The sequence below is a fragment of the Vicia villosa genome, linkage group LG5 (genome assembly GCF_029867415.1).
Source record: "Vicia villosa cultivar HV-30 ecotype Madison, WI linkage group LG5, Vvil1.0, whole genome shotgun sequence".
Lineage (NCBI taxonomy): Eukaryota > Viridiplantae > Streptophyta > Magnoliopsida > Fabales > Fabaceae > Vicia > Vicia villosa.
In genome coordinates this window covers 163,204,184-163,223,294 of record NC_081184.1, presented here as the reverse complement: position 1 = coordinate 163,223,294, position 19,111 = coordinate 163,204,184, and the positions used below count along the sequence as shown (strand labels likewise).

The 19,111-nt window shown below is 33.9% G+C and overlaps 3 protein-coding genes and 1 non-coding gene across 6 annotated transcripts; 2 read left to right on the top strand and 2 right to left on the bottom strand.

The window, feature by feature from the left end:
• Positions 1-3,028: 3,028 nt before the first annotated feature.
• On the top strand, positions 3,029-3,102 carry TRNAV-CAC (transfer RNA valine (anticodon CAC)). Its single transcript has one exon. It is a non-coding gene; the product is annotated as a tRNA-Val (tRNA).
• On the top strand, positions 3,080-7,706 carry LOC131603636 (mitochondrial aspartate-glutamate transporter AGC1). 3 transcript variants are annotated; one of them, XM_058876035.1, is made up of 10 exons: positions 3,080-3,234; positions 3,316-3,416; positions 3,595-4,796; positions 4,935-5,056; positions 5,274-5,395; positions 5,711-5,810; positions 6,169-6,237; positions 6,332-6,415; positions 6,658-6,743; positions 6,904-7,706. In XM_058876035.1, the coding sequence occupies exons 3-10, from the start codon at positions 3,635-3,637 to the stop codon at positions 7,016-7,018; spliced, it is 1,860 nt and encodes a 619-aa protein (XP_058732018.1). In that variant the 5' UTR covers positions 3,080-3,234; positions 3,316-3,416; positions 3,595-3,634; the 3' UTR covers positions 7,019-7,706. The 3 variants fall into 3 exon arrangements, 2 of the variants coding, with proteins under 2 accessions (XP_058732018.1, XP_058732017.1); XM_058876034.1 differs by having other exon boundaries at positions 4,935-5,053; positions 5,271-5,395; positions 6,904-7,705; XR_009284472.1 differs by lacking the exons at positions 6,169-6,237; positions 6,904-7,706 and having other exon boundaries at positions 4,935-5,053; positions 5,271-5,395; positions 6,295-6,415; positions 6,658-6,722.
• A 1,349-nt stretch (positions 7,707-9,055) lies between these two features.
• LOC131603635 (uncharacterized) lies at positions 9,056-12,776 on the bottom strand. Its single transcript, XM_058876033.1, has 3 exons — positions 12,325-12,776; positions 9,994-11,905; positions 9,056-9,655 (listed from the first exon to the last, which is right to left on the bottom strand). Exons 2-3 carry the CDS (start codon positions 11,878-11,880, stop codon positions 9,329-9,331), a joined length of 2,214 nt encoding a protein of 737 aa, XP_058732016.1. The 5' UTR covers positions 11,881-11,905; positions 12,325-12,776; the 3' UTR covers positions 9,056-9,328.
• Positions 12,777-13,647: 871 nt separating this feature from the next.
• On the bottom strand, positions 13,648-18,349 carry LOC131603634 (uncharacterized). The gene is made up of 8 exons (XM_058876032.1): positions 17,871-18,349; positions 17,590-17,652; positions 16,287-17,039; positions 16,018-16,152; positions 15,239-15,322; positions 14,365-14,424; positions 14,185-14,271; positions 13,648-14,091 (listed from the first exon to the last, which is right to left on the bottom strand). Exons 1-8 carry the CDS (start codon positions 18,252-18,254, stop codon positions 13,822-13,824), a joined length of 1,836 nt encoding a protein of 611 aa, XP_058732015.1. The 5' UTR covers positions 18,255-18,349; the 3' UTR covers positions 13,648-13,821.
• Positions 18,350-19,111: the final 762 nt, after the last annotated feature.

Sequence of the window (19,111 nt, the reverse complement as noted above, 5' to 3'; positions counted from 1 at the left end):
TTAAAGAGGTGTGAAAATTTAATATTGCTGCCACAAGAAAGTAGAAACCATGCATCTAGGTGATTTGGCTAATTGAAAGACCGGTAATCACGTGAATTTGTTGGACTTAATTTGAATGGCTTGTTTCTGATTGGATGTAAGGGAGACACGTGACCTTAGTGTGATGGAGAGAGAGAGAGAGAGAGAGAGAGAGAGAGAGAGAGAGAGAGAGAGAGAGAGAGAGAGAGAGAGAGAGAGAGAGAGAAAACAATTTGCAGGCCTGGGTCATAGTGCTACTTGATATAATCGTGGTTGAACATGTACTAGAAAAAAACAAAACATAGTATTCGTTGAGAGAAGGGAGACAGTTGGTAGGCGCGTGGAAACTTTTAGCAATAATTCTTTCTTCCTCTTTATTATTTCTCTCTCCTCTTTTTTTTTTATTCTCTCTCACTCTCACACTATTTTTCTTTTTCTCTTCTTCTACTTCTCTTTTCCTTTTCCTTCTTCTTCCATGTAAAATAAAAATTGGTGGTGGTTTCGGCGGTGGTCGTTGCAAATATGACGGTATTTCTGATGACGGTTGTAATTTTGATGGCTTGGCATATGACAGCAAAAGTGGTGTTGTAAATGTTGACTTAACGTAATTTGCAAAAATCGCCGGAGATGTCAGAACTGTTACCGGAAAAGACGCCGGAAGTGTTACCAAAGAAATTTTCAAAGGTGTTACCATTGTTTTTGTCAGTGGTTGTTTCAAATCCGAAAGTGTTGTTGGAGGAAATGATACCGGAGATTATTTTAGAAGTGTTGTCTGAGCTTTCATCAAAAGAGATGATGACAGCAATGTTACTGGATTTGTCTTTGAAATTGTCGTCGGAGGTGTTGCCGGAAATTTCACCGGAAAAGACGCCGGAGTTGTTACCGCTATTTTCGTCGGGAGTGGCACCGTAGATGAGTTTTGTGAATCACATACCTTTTCTATGCCTTCTTTTTCTGCGGGTTGTTTTCCATAAGTTCGCCTGAATGAATATTTTTCTTTCAAAAACTTTTGTGAGTTTTTGAATGAATCTGAAAGATTTTGAATATCTTTCTTCAACTCTTCTCTATATTTATTTTCTATTTTTTGAGTTTCAATTAAGTATTGCCTTAGAGTTTCCAACTCATGAACAATTTCTGGTTGTTGAAAAAAAAATCATGAGGTTGTGGTGGAGTAGGATTTATGTGTTGTTGTTGGTGTGGAGTGAAAGTTGAAAATGGAGGATTTGAGAATGAATAGTAACATGGAGGGTATGAGTTTATGGATGGTAGATATGGGTTAGATGATATAGGTGGTGTGGTTGTAATTGTGGAATAATAAGGAGAAATGGAGGAATGATAAAATGTTGATGGAGGAATGAAAGTATGAGAATATGAATATGCCATGGATTGAGATTCAAAGATGAAAGCACCAATGTTAGGATGTTAAAACAAGAACCCTAACAAAGCTAATAAAAAGCTGTAAATTCTACACTAAGAAGACAAATAAAATTAACTAAGGAAAATAAAGATTCATTTCTTTTCTTTGATACCACAAATGTGTGAAAGACACTACATTATATAATGACACAATTGGATAATTCAACAAAAGACCTAAACACTAAAAGCCCACTTAAATGATAATTGAAAAGCCCAACTAAAATATAATATCACTACAACTAATAAAGTAACTTAAAAAAAAAAGACCTAAACACTAAAAGCCCACTTAAATGATAATTGAAAAGCCCAACTAAAATATAATATCAGTACAACTAATAAAGTAACTTAAATAATATAATTATACTCTCTATCACTAAATTGGTGCTTTCATCATGTACTCAAATCCTCCTATGGATTACCCCTATCTTACACCTTCATCTCATCAATGGAGCATTCCTCCTATCTATCCCACAAACCCCTCTTTCATAACTCCTACCACACCTTCATTTCCATCCTTTCTATGGGAACTTTTCTCACCCTATTACACAAATCCATATGTTCCAACACCATCACCAATTTTGTATCCAAATCATGGGTATTCACCACATCCACCAAACCCTAACTCATATTCATCTTATTCATCATCTCCTCATTCATATTACTACCATAATTATCATCAACAACTTCAACCAACAAACACCTCCTCCATAATTTCTCATCAATATCAAACCTATTCTAGAAATAGAAGAGATTTTGATAAGTATCTCCAAATATCTCATTCCTCTTTTAAGAAAAGACCTAAACACTAAAAGCCCACTTAAATGATAATTGAAAAGCCCAACTAAAATATAATATCACTACAACTAATAAAGTAACTTAAATAATATAATTATACTCTCTATCACTTAAAAGTTTTTGTGTTATTTCTTAATACTTATGTTTGTATTGCTTATATCCTATCATTTTGATAACAAAATATTGTGTGAATAAGTTATTAACTATATTCTAAAAATAAATTAAATTATACATTTAATTATACGATATTTATATCTCGATTTATTTAGCAACTAAATTGTATATTTATATATTTACTAAGTAATTTAAAATTTAATTATTAATCTTATAATAAAAGTTTTTTTTATTTTTATAAATTTTCCTAATCTCTAAAACAGTTTTTAAAAATAACTTTATCAAATAAATATTTTTATTTTTTTATATTTTTAAAAGTATTTTCAAAAACTATATTACAAAACAAAAAAATTAGTATTATCTTTTTAAAACAATTTTATAAAACATATTTTAGAAATTAAAAAACAAAATAGATCCAAACAAGCCCTGAATATGTTGTATTTATAACTTTCATTTCAACAATGTTTTTTGTGATATTGTATACATAGCTGAAGGAAGAAATGCCACAATTCAATAATTGTTCATAATGAATGAAATAAAAATATAAAATTTGATCAAACTCAACTTCATATCATAAGGTTTAAATGTTTTTTTTTATAATGAGGTTTGAACTTTGAACGTATGTTGCAATGAAAAATATAAAAATAATAGTATATAATTACTTGTAGCAATTCCATTTCAACATGTCTGGGTGGTGTAGTCGGTTATCACGCTAGTCTCACACACTAGAGGTCCCCGGTTCGAACCCGGGCTCAGACACTTTTTCATTCATCATCTTTTCCCCTTTTCATCTTTTGTTTCTACTGTGTAGGTTTATTCAGTTAAACCCTCTTCACGGTCAATCCTCAACATGATTTTCACAGCTTCTCTTCAACTCTCGCTCTCTTCAAGGTTCCATTTTATATTCTTCATCTTTTCCCCTTTTTATGTATCCATAATCATTACATGATTCAGTTTTTTTTACTGTTGCAGAAAACCGCGTTCACTTAGCTCTCTTGATATGCCGAAATTCAATTGGAGCGCGATTCTCTTCGTTTCTTCTATATCACACAAATGAAGAGGATTTAACACTGGTTAGTATTCTCCATCTTCTTCTTCCTCGTGTTCATAGTATATATATATATATATATAGCTAGATTTATAATTTGTTTTTTATTTTTATTTTTTATTTTCAATTTCAAAGATTTATAGTAGAACAAAGTGTTACAATTTTGCAATTGAAAATAAAACTGTAATCTGCTTTATTTTCAGGATTACTCTGTCCAGACATTTTCAAATTATAATTAAGAAGATGTCTGGATGCAATAAATCGCCTAAAAATGTTCAACATTCCGTCAAGTATTGGTCGATTCAAGACGGAGTGATATCCTCTAAGGTTGATCCTTCTCGTGTAGATTGTTCGCCGTCTCTTTCCTATAATGAGAATAAGCAATGCTGTAAATATTCTCGAATGAAGTCCCCTGAGATACTGACAACACCTCAGCTCATTTCTGCAATTCGCCACTTATGGGATTCTGCTAGTCGGCCGCTGTCTTTTTTACTCCCGAAGGAAAATGTGAACCGAGATTATGACGACAAAGGATTCTCAAAAGATGAAATTATCAGTTGCGTTCATAAAAGAAATGGTGTGGTTAATTCAGATACAACTAATTATTATTCGGTTAATCCGGGCGCTACTCGCTTCGGTTCACAAATTTTGCAGGAAAAATTGGATTTCCCTACGGTAACACAGAAGATGTTGATGCTTAAATCTTCTTATGGAAACCGAGATTATATTCATTCTTTATTCCAGAGAGTTGTGCAGGCACATGATAAAAATTCAAATGAATATTGTAATGAAAAGGAACTTGGGAGTAAAGATACTGAGCCGGAGAACCTGGAAAATAGTTCTTTGGTTGCGAGGGATTGCATTTCAATAGACACGAGTACCACTTCGTTGGTTAAGGAAAGCGATGTGTGTGATCCTGTTGTACTAATACATGAAGCTTCATCATTATCTAATGATGAAGTTCCTATGACAAAAGAAGTTAACCCACTTTGTTCAGACTATTTTCTTCAAGCTGTACCTGATAATCGGATGGAAGATGATGCTTGTCGGACCCTATCTTCTAGTATATATGCAGATTATCATATTAACGGCTCTTTAGCTACCTCTAACAGTGCTTCTGTGCAGTGCCAATATAAGATTGATGATAATGAATTAATGGAAATTCAAAGAAGAAATTTATTAGATATAAGTGATAATGAACGAAAGGTTCAGATTTTCTCTGCGAATCATAAGCAGGCTTCCCATTTCCTAGCCAAGCAAGAACATGCTTTTTCTGGGGCGATGGCTGGAGTGTGTGTCAGCTGTTGTCTGCATCCGGTTGACACAATCAAGACAGTCATTCAATCATGTCGTGCAGAACAGAGGTCCATCTTTTACATTGGCAAATCAATTGTTTCTGATAGAGGTTTGGTTTTTTAGCAAAATCACAATCTTGCTAGATGTTTGTGTAACTTCTTTATCTTGTTTCATATAGATCACTTTTCCTTTTGAATTCAATCTTCAAATAGATAGCTTCTACATCGAGTTTGTGGATTGATTTCAGGTTTTCCTGGACTATATCGTGGAATTACTACAAACATTGCTTGTTCAGCTCCAATTTCTGCAGTTTACACTTTCACTTATGAATCAGTTAAAGCAGTTTTGCTTCCTTATCTGCCAAAGGTAGTTTGTCTTTCTCCATATTTGATTTGTAAGTGGGGTCATTCCATGTCAGTTATCCTTGCTGTCTTGAATTGAATCATCTATTTGAGAGAAACTGCAAGTTAAATGTCACTGTCAACATGGTTCCGTTAGATTTAAATATCTAGGATTAGTCAGGATCTTACCATAACATCTATGCTTATTAGCGGAATGAGATTTCAACCATCTTTTTGTGCAGGAGTATTATTCCTTTGCCCATTGTGTGGGAGGTGGTTGTGCAAGCATTGCTACATCTTTCATCTTTACTCCTAGTGAGCGAATAAAGCAGCAGATGCAAATTGGATCTCATTATCGCAACTGCTGGTATGTGTGGCTCTTTGAATCATCTGTACCTGTCATGACATAAAACTGCTTGTTTTAAGCATGACCCGGATTTATGTGTCTGTCATGAACTGTTTTCGATTACTGTAATTTGTGTTCACTCTTTATGAAGTTCTTGTAAAAAATTTATATATAAATTTGGCAGTCTTAGATATTCACATCAAGTTGAAAACCTTATCATGTATGTGTAAGGCTGTAAGCTCATGGTTTCCAACTTTGTTGTTTTACCATGCAAGACTTGTATGGTTGTATTAATTTTACTTTGCCATTCATCTTAATGTATATACCGTTATGCAGGGATGCATTGGTTGGAATTATCAGAAATGGTGGTCTTTACTCGCTATATGCGGGTTGGAAAGCTGTATTGTGCCGAAATATCCCACATTCAATGATCAAGGTTAGTAGATGTTTTCAACATTCAATGCATGTTCTTATTGAAGTAGCTTTATCCCAGTCAGCATTCTGCATCTAAAGTGCGAGGGGGAGGTTGGCATGAATGAGGAGGAATTGGTAGTGTATGCCCAAAAGTCCCTCGTGCCAGAGATTTACTATTTTGCGTATTGGTTGCCACCTTTGACCCTGAAAATTTTAATGTCTAAATACGAGTGTAGAAGCCTCTTGTGATTGTTAATGTTTTCATCCAAGCCCCCTCCATTCATATTACTCCATATATTCTTTTGTGATTGCTTTCCCAAGTTCTTCTGAAACCAAGGTTTTGTTTGTGACTGTTGTCTGTGATCCATTTTCCATTGTAGTTTTACACATATGAAAGCCTGAAGCAAGTGATGCCATCTTCTAGTATTCAATCCCACACACTTCAGACTGTGAGTTAGTGCTTTATTTTGCACTTTTTAAACTACCATTTTTTTCTCTCACCGCAGTGAATGTAAAATCAGACGATTTTATCAATTTCTGTAGTTAGTGTGTGGAGGATTAGCTGGATCTACTGCTGCTTTATTCACAACTCCGTTTGATGTCATCAAGACAAGATTACAGACACAGGTTTGTGATTAACAAAACCTTCAATTATATAATTTTCTTACCACTAGTGAATAGCGCAGAAGCAGTAACACAGTTTCTGAGACTTCTTATAGAAAGTATGATTTTTTGATACTGTATCTATTATCTATTATCGTGTTATTTCCAAATTATATTTAAAAAGAATTATAATACACATTATTTTTTAATTATTTGTATTATTCTATTCTTACTTTCTGCTTCTAATGAAAGTCAGTGCACTGCAGATTCCGGGATCAAGAAATCAATATGATAGTGTGTTTCACGCCCTTTACAAAATTAGCAAGACGGAAGGTTTGAAGGGCTTGTACAGGTATTATTTTCTGAGTCTACCCATTATCGTTTAAATTAGAAGAAAATATCTGATGACAGAAACAAGAGTCACACTATAAATATTATCTCCAGAGTTTGATTCAGATACAATTTGCATGATGAAATTTGTTTTTGGATGTTCCTTTTATGTATGTCTTCAGGGGGTTGACACCGAGGCTGATTATGTACATGTCTCAAGGATCATTGTTCTTTGCTTCATATGAATTTTTCAAAAGTGTATTTTCTCTGGAATCACCACTTCCCACTGGTTTATAAATTCACCACGACGACAAGAGTGCTATCAGTAACATCGCCAAGTCTCAATACCTTATAGTATTATTTATTAGATATTGCTTGGGAGAGAAGTTTAATGGCGCCACAAGCTGCAAGCATGTTCATAAACTGTATATTTGATGTATGTATATCAAGGACATATACAATGCAGGGGCAAAAGATATGTAGCAATCAACCATTGGAGAAATCATGCTTCCCTAAGTTGACCATGATTTATCTGCATTGCAAGTCCTGTCTCTGTATGTAATCATCAATTGAGACGCACTAAAGGGTTTGTCAGAAAATCTTGTAAGATTAACACAATTCTTTGTTTATTGATTCCGAATAATTATGTTGTTCTTCTAAAGAAATTTGAATTTCTTTTGAGGAATTTATGTATTGTTGTAATTTGTATACCATATTAAAAATTTATAATGGACACCATGTTACTCCACCTATTTATCTAAATAATTTTAATCCTAGCACTTCATATTTTCAAATAAATTACTCAAGTACAATCTAAACACTATCCGAAACCATGCAAACATCCACTTGAACTTATATTTATGAAGTCTTTTTTCTTATATTTTTTCCCTAGCTAGTTTATTATTCAACCTGTATTAATCAAGTTTATGGGGTTGCTTAATAAACTAGCTAAAATCAATTCATACATGAAACTAATGGTTCATTTTTTATGTTTATTTAAAATCAATTCAATGTCATATTTTGTTATAAACTAATCTCTATATAGAGTAAGAGTAGTCTAAATCTAATGAGCTTTACTAAATGAGCTTTACTAAATGTCCGAACATACAGTCTTTATCAAACTGAATATTATTTTCAACTTGAAAACAATTTTTTTTAAATGATTGGTGTTCAACTTTAATTATTTGGTTCTATAATGTTGCACAGTATTATGGACTCTACTAATAGCAGTCTTACTGGTTCATCCACTAGAAAAGTGCAATAACATCCATAATTGACCGTGCATAATCACCATCAATATATATTTCGAGATTCGCACTTCCATTTCTTCAAACAAAATACCTCTACTACGTGTTTCCTTCAAATACTACACAATTTAGAGCTTAGCTTGTAGTTGAATCTTTCTTTGTCGATGCATGAATTGGATGACTAATATGTCAACAAAAGCAAAATCAAGTCTAGTATATGAGAGATATGTAAGTTTTTAGACCAATCTTTGATACATTTTCTTATCAACTATAATATCTTCTACTGCATTTTTCAACTTTACACTTAAAACAATAAATGTACTTGCAAATTTGTATGATGTCTTGTCAATCTCTCACAAAAGATCGTAGTGTATTTTTATTGAGATTTGTAGAGATTTCTTTCGTAGAGTAAGCAACATCAATTCTCATAAAGTAATTCAATTTTTCCAAAGTCTTGATCTCAAATTCTTTGGCAAAGTGTTTGTGTTTGCTCAACAATTGTTGCTCACATTATATCATAATATACACCAATAATATTGTTACTCACACTATATCATAATGTTTGATAAATAGAGTATGGTCTCTATCCGACCCAGATCAAAATGTTTTGGTGAAAAGTTTGGTTTGAATAAGACAATTTCTAGCCGGGTTTTTTATCTTTCGAATGTCCCTCTGAACTAAAAGAAAAGGAGGAATGATAGTTGTAAACACTCTGACACCTAAGTCAATGAATGAATAAGATAAAGAATAATGTTTTTAGGTTTTAGAGAGTATACCTTGATTATTGTAATTTTTTCTTTTTTATTGGCATTCTAGGATTTCTAGAATAACAACCCCTGTTTAATCACTTGTCTAAAATCAATTCATACCTGAAACTAATTGTTCTTTTTTAATGTTTATTTGAAGTCAATTCAATCAATTTGTAATCACTCTTAATGTTCATACAATTAAGAAATAATGAGAAAGTAAAATAATTGTAGGAAAAAGATCTTAAAGCAAAAGTAAGGAGCATGATTGATAAGCTGATAGTAACAGGATATTCCTTACATCTTGTATGTATGTATGTATGTTGGAGAGGTTCAAAAAATTTATCTAATGTAAAATTAAAAATGATATACTCCCAATCCACTTCCCCTCATAATCATTTCAGAACATTATTTTATTTTCAATAGATACAAACAGAAAGAGAGAAAAGACTGCTATGCTCTCTTTCTCTCTTCATCTCCCCATTCTTGATTCTATCCCACGTTACAATATGAACAATTTTGGGTTTCTGTCTAATATACTTTCAAGAACTTGCTACAAAGAATATTTTTGAAATCTCTAACTAATAATGACTAACATGCTATCCTAGTAAACTTTATACGCGTGCAACAGGAGAAAAAGGTGGGTTCGGCACATAGGATCTAGGAACTCCTTTTGGAGTCTTGCACACGGTCTCCTTCTCAGTCGTGATCGATTTGAAAAAACACTCTACATCCTCCTCGAGAAGCATTTTCAATGAACTGCATTGAGTTAGCTGCGGGTTTTTTTGGTTCCTTGCACCGCTGAATGGAGAAGTTCCATGCAAAATGGCAACACAAATGGAGAATGCTTGTAATGTGGATAACTGTGCATGAAAATCAATGGCATAATTCCCCTCTTCAACCATTTTCATGCTAAAAGTAGGACTACTTTCTTTTGCTCCCTGTGCACCAAAAGTTCAGATAAGTATATCGGTTAAAAAAACAATAACAATCTCATAACTAAGCCAGTAATTCCTGTCATACAATGAATCACAAATGACTGAATCATAGGGTTCATGCAGAATCAACTCAATTCGTACTACCGTTATGAATTGCTTGAATCAGTTAATATATTTTAGTATAATGAATAGTTCCATAAAAAATTTGAAGCCATTTCGAAAACGGATGCAAAAGTGTAATAAGATGTATGCGTTTCCTAACTAACTCAAAATTAACAATACTGTAGTGTTCATCTATCAAGTCCCTTCAAGAAACATTTGTTATTAAATTCAAGTTTTACCTGAACAAAAAGTTCCAGTGGTTGATACTCCTCTACAAGTGAGTGATCTTCAGCAAATTGAAGACTAGGATTGCCTAAAATTACAAGGGGACAAGCCATGTCCCAACCACCACAATCACAACCACCTCCATGTCTCAACCGATCAAGTAATGATGAGGGACCCCGGCATTCAGCGTTTGGCATACCATGGTAGCCTGTTGGTATTACCACCTTCAACTGTTCCGGGAATTTTCTGTCAAGAAGACTCTTTCTACTCTGATCAACTACTGCACAGAGATTGCTTATGTTGGAATATTCTTCATCGCAAAATCTATCACCTCTCTTGTACTTCAAGCTTTCTCTCTTAGAAAATGGAATTTCCAAGACAATCGCAGCTATTTCGAGGTTCGAAGAGGATTCAGTAGGCAACAAAGGAAAATAATTTGAATCGACAAATTCAACTTTGCCTGATAGGGGCTTGTCTTGAAGTTTGTTTCTGATTGCTATGTTCTCTTCAAAATCCATCCCAAAAGTTTCTTCTTTCGGTTCAACACGGGAAGCTTTTCGAGTTTTACACGCATTTTGTTCACATAAAGACTTTCTTTCGGACGAAACACTGTGCCTTGAGTGTGAAAGATCATACAACACAAATTCCGTCACCATAGAGTTGTCAGATACTTTGTCTTTTATTTCTGAACCTAAATTACTTGAAACTTGCATCTTTGCTACTACTGAGGAATCTTTGTCAAAATCGTGAGACTCCAGCTCGGTAGCATTGCTCTTCTTTCTATTATAATCGGTGGAGTGAAAGGTATATACAAAATTAAAACCATTACCTATTCTCCATGTCTTGGCCACAAAAATATCTTCAGGACACTTCACCTTGAACTCAAAGAAAGGCATTCCGTGTTTGCTTCCCATCTTGAGATTACCATGCAGGTGAACCGGCGAAGATGCTATACCCGAATACTTGATTTCTCTGTTGATAAACTCGGAAATAATATCAGAATGCTTTCCTGGGTTCGATAAGTCATTCAGCAAATATTTCTGATGAGTCCTGTTGCTTATAGTCTCTGATGTCTCATTTGATTTTACCTCATCATTAGTTTCCGCAATATGACTAAGTGGACTTCGTAAAGACTTCGACTTTTTGAAATTATTCATCCTTTTCTTGACGGAATTGAATCGCATTTTTGATAAGTAATCATTTTCCAAAGGAGATATCAAATTAGAGGCTTCCACTTTAGCAGAGAGTGACTTCTGCAATGAGTGAACTCCGTCCTTTTCAAGAAGAAAATTACCATTCATTATAGAATCAGCAACTTTATTACTTCTGGACTTTAAATTTACAGAACCTCTACCTTCTACTGCATTAGACTTTTTATTCTTAAAATTTGTATCCATGCAAATCTCGATAAAATCATTTGAATTGTCCTGCTCCTGGCAAGCTGAGGATCTAGAACCGAAATTTGAATACTGAGATATATCTGAAGGTCTATGATTGGAATCATCATCATCTGAACCACATAAAGAATCAACAATGCTACTTGAGAAAGAGATGTCACTCCTTGAAAATTCTAACTTTTTCCTTCCCCCCATTTTCTTTATGTCTCTTACTTCCTGGGAACTCTGATACATGGAAACCCTCCTTGTTTCTTCTACATTATCACCTTCCAACCCATGAGGTATCCTAGAGAGACGGTCCTTACACGAAGAACTTCGGAAACGGGCGAATTTAATCTCTGCAAAGTCCTCCTTCATGGTAAAAATTTCATTTTTCCCTGAGGATTTCCCTTTTTTAGATCTCTTCTTAACATTCACATTATATTGCTGAGGTGGAAGAACAGTATTAGGACTCAAACCTTCTGAAGATTTTCCATTGAGATCCATCTCCAACTCTTTCCCCATTGATGAATCCAAACACCTGCAACACCTTTACATGAAAACAACAACCAAAATGCACATAAATTAGTTTGTGGAAAAATGCTATATACAACAATGCCTACAAGTAATAAATAAACAATGTAGCACCAACACTTCATATTGAAGGTGTGTGAGTGTCCGAGTGTCCGACACGACCCAGATACCTGCATTGCAGAACAATCATCTAAATCCACCTAAAACATTTAATTCTAAAATGCCAATTATAACCTTTGAAGCAATTATTATTGTAAAGGGAGACCCACCAGTACCCTAAAAAATTATACATCAGAGAATATTGCATGATCTGTATAATGCCCAGATGAGATTTGAGTAAAAAGGGTCACCAATGAGTTGTTTATAATAAAGTGTACTGTCATTAAGATACCAAACCAAATCAATGAAGAATGCAGAAAAAGGAAAAGAACATACTGGAGTGTAGATCTTGAGGAACTTTCAACAAACAGCTTCAATGCAGAATCATAAATTTCCAATCTTGAACATAAACACTGCAGGAGAATAACTTAAGAAACCAACCCATTTGAGAATAGAGCCATGTACTTCCACATGTGTATAGTAACACTCAAAATCACAATCCAAAATAAGCTAGAAAAAAGAGTGTAAGCAAAAAAGCAAGTTCAGTTCAATCACCACTATAGAAAAGCAATAAGTGATTCCGGAAAGTGATGTTAGAAACAGAAACTAAGTGAGAGAGAATGGTAACAAGTGAACAAGTGAAAGAAGAGACAACAAGTTTTGCATATTACTAGTTTGTTGCACATGATGTCCCTACATAGTCATGCCATGTTCTTCAAACACCATCATAATCATAATCATGTTGGTTTTCTTTATTTACTTTTTCTTATTATTTTTTTATAAAATATAAATATTATTTTTTTATTTAATTTTGGGTCATATTCAGTAGTACTAGTCAGCATGAGACCAGCGATCTAAGCAAAGTAAATGAGCAACCCAAGAAAGAAAAGAGACGGTACCCTATGTGAAAAGACAATTAACACCATAAAACTACAAAATTTGATCATATCATAAAGAAAAAAGAGAAGGGTAATTGTGGAAATTCAGTTAGGGATGGCTCCACCACTGCAAGACAAGTTATCTTGTTTTTGTTAGAGTAAAAGAAAGTTGTTTTGGGGAAACAAATAATTATGTTATTATATGGTTTTGGGAAGGCCAGATATGACATAATAACTTTTTTTAGACAAATGATATATTAACTTATTCGGAACGGAATCATACATTTAATTTGTATTTTTAATATTTATAGTAACTATATTTAAACACCATAATCAGTTTTGTCGAGTTAAGAATCAGATCTCAAATTGAGTTCCTTAGGTCTATTTTATTGACAACTATGCCCTTGTGCTAAAATTGTGCTTACATAATCAATTTATTCAGATAGCTTGACCAAGTCAAATTGAGTGCTTTTTTAATAATTCGAGCATAGGAGTGAGGTGTAAATTTGCCTACGGTGAAGGTAATAATGAGAAAAATAATGAATTTTGGGTCAAAGCGTCAAACTCAGAGACAGCAATAAAAATGAAGATATTGCAATTGCATGTTGAATTGAATGGATTATGGAGGGACAGCATGGGACACCGAAAATCAACTAACGACTATGTCATTGCCTCATACTCACGGAATCATCGACCCAATGATTTAATGTTAAAAACATTTCTTTTTGAATTTTTTTCATATTTAACAACAAAAAAAACTAAAATATCAACATCACACCACAAAACCAAACTTTGTGTTTGAGGCAAGTTAGTATATCTCACTGTAAAAGTATACGTTAAGTATATATTCTTGTCAAGTTAAACATCCATTACAAGACAACAATATTTTGCTGCTACTATCAACATATTCATATCAAACAAAAACACTTGTCCTAAAAGACAGAATATTTATATCCTAGTCAGCACGTTTTGAAGCTTCCATGTTTTGATCTTTCCTGGACTTGCCAAATGATTTATGGCTTTCCAATACAGGCGGCATAAAGATGTCATTGCTTGACTTGTCAGTTTCACGCGGACTCACCAGCTTCTTCTCGACATTTTCAAATTTTGCAGTTGCCCATGGGGCTGTGCCTACGTTTCTTTTTGAATCTGATGCATCTAATGTCAGCATGGACACCGCATCACGCGAGGCAGACCAGGAATGACCACATTCGATACATTCCAGCTGAACAAGCAGAGCGGCAATCAAACCAAAGTCATCAAAATGCAGGAGATGAATTTCAAAGTTTAAATATTAGTAAAATGTTTAGGTGCAAACCATATATCTATCAGCGCGTCCTGCGCGAATAATATCCTTCACGCCCACCTTACGCTCTGAGCAGCGCTCGCAGCGTGTATCCGTCATCTGATTCGCCAGTGGAAAAGCTGACAGTCAGTAGATAATAATCACACAGCTTAATAGATAACATAAGATTGTTATGGTGGAGCAAAAAGTGACCTGCATGTGTTGTGGCTCCTCGGGTTCATCCTTGGATGTTTCATCAGCAGTCAAACCCTCCTGGAGTTCAAATATTCAGTAAATAAAACAAAAACAACAATCAGATTAATCTTTTCAAAGTTACTAGTAAGAACTTGGAAATTTATCCAACATTTGTCAGTACATCCTGAAATTTATTCTCTTTCAAAAGCACAAGCAGTTTTCTAATAGTACATTCTAAAAAATTTATCCAACACTTCGCATTTTAAGATGTAGCAACTATTCTTTAACCAAGTCCTGCACGTTTAACTAGTACAGTCCACCTTCAAAACATCATCATAGAAAATAAACACATTTATAACAGATCATCAATTGATTATAGTAAGTACTATTTGATCTTCAATTGATCACATATTGCCAGCGAATTACAGTGTGCTGATTTAACCCAAGAATGACGCTTCAATGAAAATACAAGAAAAACAAATCATTAGGCCCGATGCAGGGTGGTCGTTTTTAAATCTTTCACTATGATCCGGTCTAATTAGAGGTTAAACAAGTTTTTAGACCCATCTTGAGAAAAGGTTGTAACATTTTTTTCACATGACAAATTAATGAGTGACAATAATCATAGCAAAAGTATATATTCCCTTATTCTACTAGCATTTGAAATGTGATCAATAGATAAAATATGTTGAAAATTATAAAGGTTGAACCAATTGTATTGACCGAACAAAATATTTACAAGAAGCTATCAAATTAGAAATTAATAGCATAAAATTTACAAGAAAAAAACACCATGAGCAGAGAACTTCAAAGTTTTGATTTACAAAAAATAGAACTTCAAAGTTCCAAATGAAAAAAAAAAAAAGCTGAAAAGACAGCATTCATTAAATACCTTCAATTCAGTAGGTGTCATAGTCAATATTTTAGAAGGTTCAAGCTCTCCCTTTAATAAACGGCATAACAAAAATGCATTGCTCTGCAAAACAAGGTCAGGAAAAAAATTATAAGCATTCCATCAACCTGCAAAAAGCTACAAGAATCACACCCTTAAAACCTTAATTCTAGTTTTACCAACAAGCTAGTATTCATCTAACAACTATGAATAACCATAGATGATGTGGATCTAGGCAAAAAAAAAAAAAAACTAACACATTGCTTGAACTCATTACTGAACATAAAAATCATTCACTGTAAGTTGACCATAGCATTCAGAGAATGGTCAAAAATTCACTCAACTTACCCCTATTTGAAGCTCAAAGAAAAACTTTACAAGACAATCAAGCACAAATGCATTTAAAAAACACTATAGCAAATATTCACATATCAAAAATATGAAATGATATTAATTACAACAGAAATAGAAAAAAAAAAAAAGCAATCCATACAACAGAAATATAAAATAAATCAATAACTCATCATTAGTCACATGACCTACACATAGCCGAGCTAAGATTGACCCCATTTGATTAGACGTGTAATCTTCTTGACATTGATTTTTAATAAGTAATAATATAATAGAATATCTATTCAACTACAAGTACGAGAAAATCCCACAGGGGACTTATCCGAAATAAAATGTTGCAGTTAGAGGTGATTTTGTATCTCCTAAGTTCAAGGACATCGCTTATAAACATTTAAGGTTAACAATCCATATTGAAAGTAACTCCCAACCTCGAGATTAAATGCTAATTGTCGTAGTTTTTGGCTGTATCTCTGAGAATCTGATGGAAATGCTTCATGTGAAGCCTTCTCTAGAGCAACTACAGCTGGAACAGCAACATCTGGCCAGATAAAAGACTTGGAATCCTGTAGAGTGAGAAAAGGTAGATGCTGAATTCATTATAGTCCTCAAGAGAAAGGGAAACAAGTAAAAAGGTTATGAGAATATAAATAAACCCATGCAAGAGATCAGAACCACAATTGGGTACTTTAAGAAGTACCTTCAGAACTTTGGCTATATTTTCTATTTCTAAACTTTTGTTGCTGCCTCCATTGTTGATTGCATCAGAACTGTCACTGCATTTGTCTTTTTTCTTTCTGATGTCATCAGTATCAAACAAGTACTGAACACTTTTAAGCAACTTCACCAAACCTTGGTCGCGATATTTATCACCTGTTAATACATTAAAACTCACTAATATACGATAATGAGGCTCTGAGGTATTAGCTAAACAAGTCTTTGGTGTTTCAGGTTTCAGAGGTTGGACACTCCTTCGAGATGTTCTGTCCTCTCTTGAAACATCAAGAGGTGAAATACTCTTTTTCTTTAAGATTCTTTTATCTCTAATCAAATCTTCCTGATCAGCAGGAGCTTCATCAATCTCGATGTCAGGTAGCTCACCCAAACATTGAAAAGTTTTATGAACAAGCTCATCAATTTCTTCTTGCTTATTGTCCTCATAGTCTTTATCGGTAAGCTTCCACAATTTCCTTTCTACCGTGTCATAAACCTTTTGCACAATAAACCCAGGATGCTCCTTACGATTTGGAAGCTGTTTGTGTATGGGGACGAAATGCACCACACACCTATGCATAACAGATTCCGCAGGAACCTCATCCTGGTGGAAACTATAAAACAGCTCTCTGCCGTCACTAGCTTGCCAGGTACCACCTCCCTTTTTGTCCGCTTCATCTGGCCGGTAAAACCACTGCCCCATGATCTTCAAGCTGCCATCTACAGATTGTGTAATGTCCTGACAGAAAAAACATCTTCAAAAATCAGAAAACAGAAAGGTGTATCAAAACTAAACTCTACAAAACATCTCTACACTTGCAGTATATCAAAACTAAACTCTAAAAAAACTACACACATAAAATTGTGCAATTAAAAAATGCATCAATCATCAACCAAGGGAATACATCACTTGTTTTCCATGTACTTTTCTAACAAAACTGATTAGTTATTACTTATTCTCCAAACCCAACATAACTTCATAACAAAATGCATAACTATTTGACAAGGAACCTATGAATCACCCAACATATCTTCAAAACAATACACATAACTATTTGACAAGGAACCTATGAAGCACCCAACATATCTTCATAACAACATGCATAATTATTTGACAAGGAACCTATGAAGCACAGAAAGCAGAAACACGACACCAACACTGACACACCAACACCACATCCTAATATTAATATGAATAAACTAAACATAATTACAAGTGTCAGTCTCAGTTTCAGACACAAACACACGTTCTTTTCAAAGGTGTCGGTGCTGCAGAGCAAGGAACTAACCTTAATAATAGCCACATATGGTTTTTGATCTTTGCCCTCTGGCACAAGAAGCACCGGATCCTCCTGCAAAAACAATACAACAACTTAACATTTCCAAAATTTGCAAACCAACCATCATCATCCTCACAAACAATGCACAAACCAAACCCTCATAATCACAAGTTAACATACAATACTAAGCATTCATTTAAAAAAAAAAAAAACGAAAATCATGCATTGTACTAATTCTACTCTACAAGTTCTAAAAATCAGTAGCAATAAACGAAGTAAGAGATTCATACGAGTGAGTATAGGTTATTGTCGAATTCAAACGAATGATAATGACTCTTCCTGCCATTTCCTTTTCCGGAAACCCTAACCGGTCCACCAACAGGTTTAGCATCGTCCAATGGCGCTTCCTCTTCTTCACTAGACGCTTCCTCTTCCTCCTCAACATCATCATCATCGTCATTCAACTTCATCTTTTTCTCGTTCGCGTTCGACGCCTCGTCTTCTTCTTCGTCGTCGTCGTCCTCGTCTTGAAGGTTGAGCACCTTCCTTTTGCGGTGGTTGGAAGCGTTATCGTGGACGAAGTTGGTTGAAGTGGAGTGTGGCTTGGAAGGAGGTGAATCGTCTTCTTCTTCGTCGTCGCTGATTGGTAGTTGATTGAAGCGTCGAGTAACCATATTTGTTTAGACAGAGAGAATGGCGCTATTGGTTCTCGCATTACGATTTGTATTTTGGGTTTTTTGAACTTTAATAACACGCTGCTTTAATTTTTCAACAATTATGGTAACAATTTATATTCCTCTCACAAGTTTTGTTTAGGATATGTGGATTGATGGAAAGGAATTACCCAATTTGGGTGGTATCCAATTGAATATTTTAATTTTGTCCTATAAAAAATTACATAAATTATATTAATATTTTTGAAGTGAAGAATAAATCTTAAGTGTTATAATAGTAGTAAGAAGCAATTATTATTATTACTATTTTGAAATACTCATAAATAGTATATATCTATTATATACATAAAATTTCAAACTTTGCATAGGAGTATGTATTACATTTAATAGTAGTGAAATTTTAGCACTATAAATACCACTTCTTGGTATATGTAATGTCATATGAATCATTTTCAAAGATAAAACAATATATTTTAAGCCTCTTCCATCTCTCTGTATTAAGTTTTCTTAACATGTTATCAGCATGGTCGTTTATATCAGAAGTTTCCAGTACAGTAGGTATATATTCTATACTTACCTCTTTAATCTTATTACTATTTTTATCTGCCCTTGTTATAGAAAACTGACAATCAGTTTAGTGATTTATAACTAGAGTGACTATTATCATTATCGTTATTACTTTACTCCTTGTTATAGAAAACTGACAACTTGTCAAGTGCTCTATCATAAGTATGACTATTTTTTTACTAACATTTATATTTATGTTGTTACTAACTTTTATATTTAGTGGAGGTTTAAAAACCACCATATGTTGTTACTAACTTTTATATTTAGTGGAGGTTTAAAAACCACTTTGT

Coding starts and splice junctions, on each gene's coding strand:
- LOC131603634 (XM_058876032.1), bottom strand. CDS start 18,254: ATGGTTACTCGACGCTTCAATCAACTACCAATCAGCGACGACGAAGAA. Junction 15,323..16,017: donor AATTAGCATTTAATCTCGAG/GTTGGGAGTTAC, acceptor CTTGTTTTGCAG/AGCAATGCATTTTTGTTATG. Junction 14,092..14,184: donor GACGCGCTGATAGATATATG/GTTTGCACCTAA, acceptor CTGCTTGTTCAG/CTGGAATGTATCGAATGTGG.
- LOC131603635 (XM_058876033.1), bottom strand. CDS start 11,880: ATGGGGAAAGAGTTGGAGATGGATCTCAATGGAAAATCTTCAGAAGGT. Junction 9,656..9,993: donor CACTGGAACTTTTTGTTCAG/GTAAAACTTGAA, acceptor TTTGGTGCACAG/GGAGCAAAAGAAAGTAGTCC.
- LOC131603636 (XM_058876035.1), top strand. CDS start 3,635: ATGTCTGGATGCAATAAATCGCCTAAAAATGTTCAACATTCCGTCAAG. Junction 5,811..6,168: donor TCCCACATTCAATGATCAAG/GTTAGTAGATGT, acceptor TTTCCATTGTAG/TTTTACACATATGAAAGCCT. Junction 6,416..6,657: donor AGACAAGATTACAGACACAG/GTTTGTGATTAA, acceptor AGTGCACTGCAG/ATTCCGGGATCAAGAAATCA.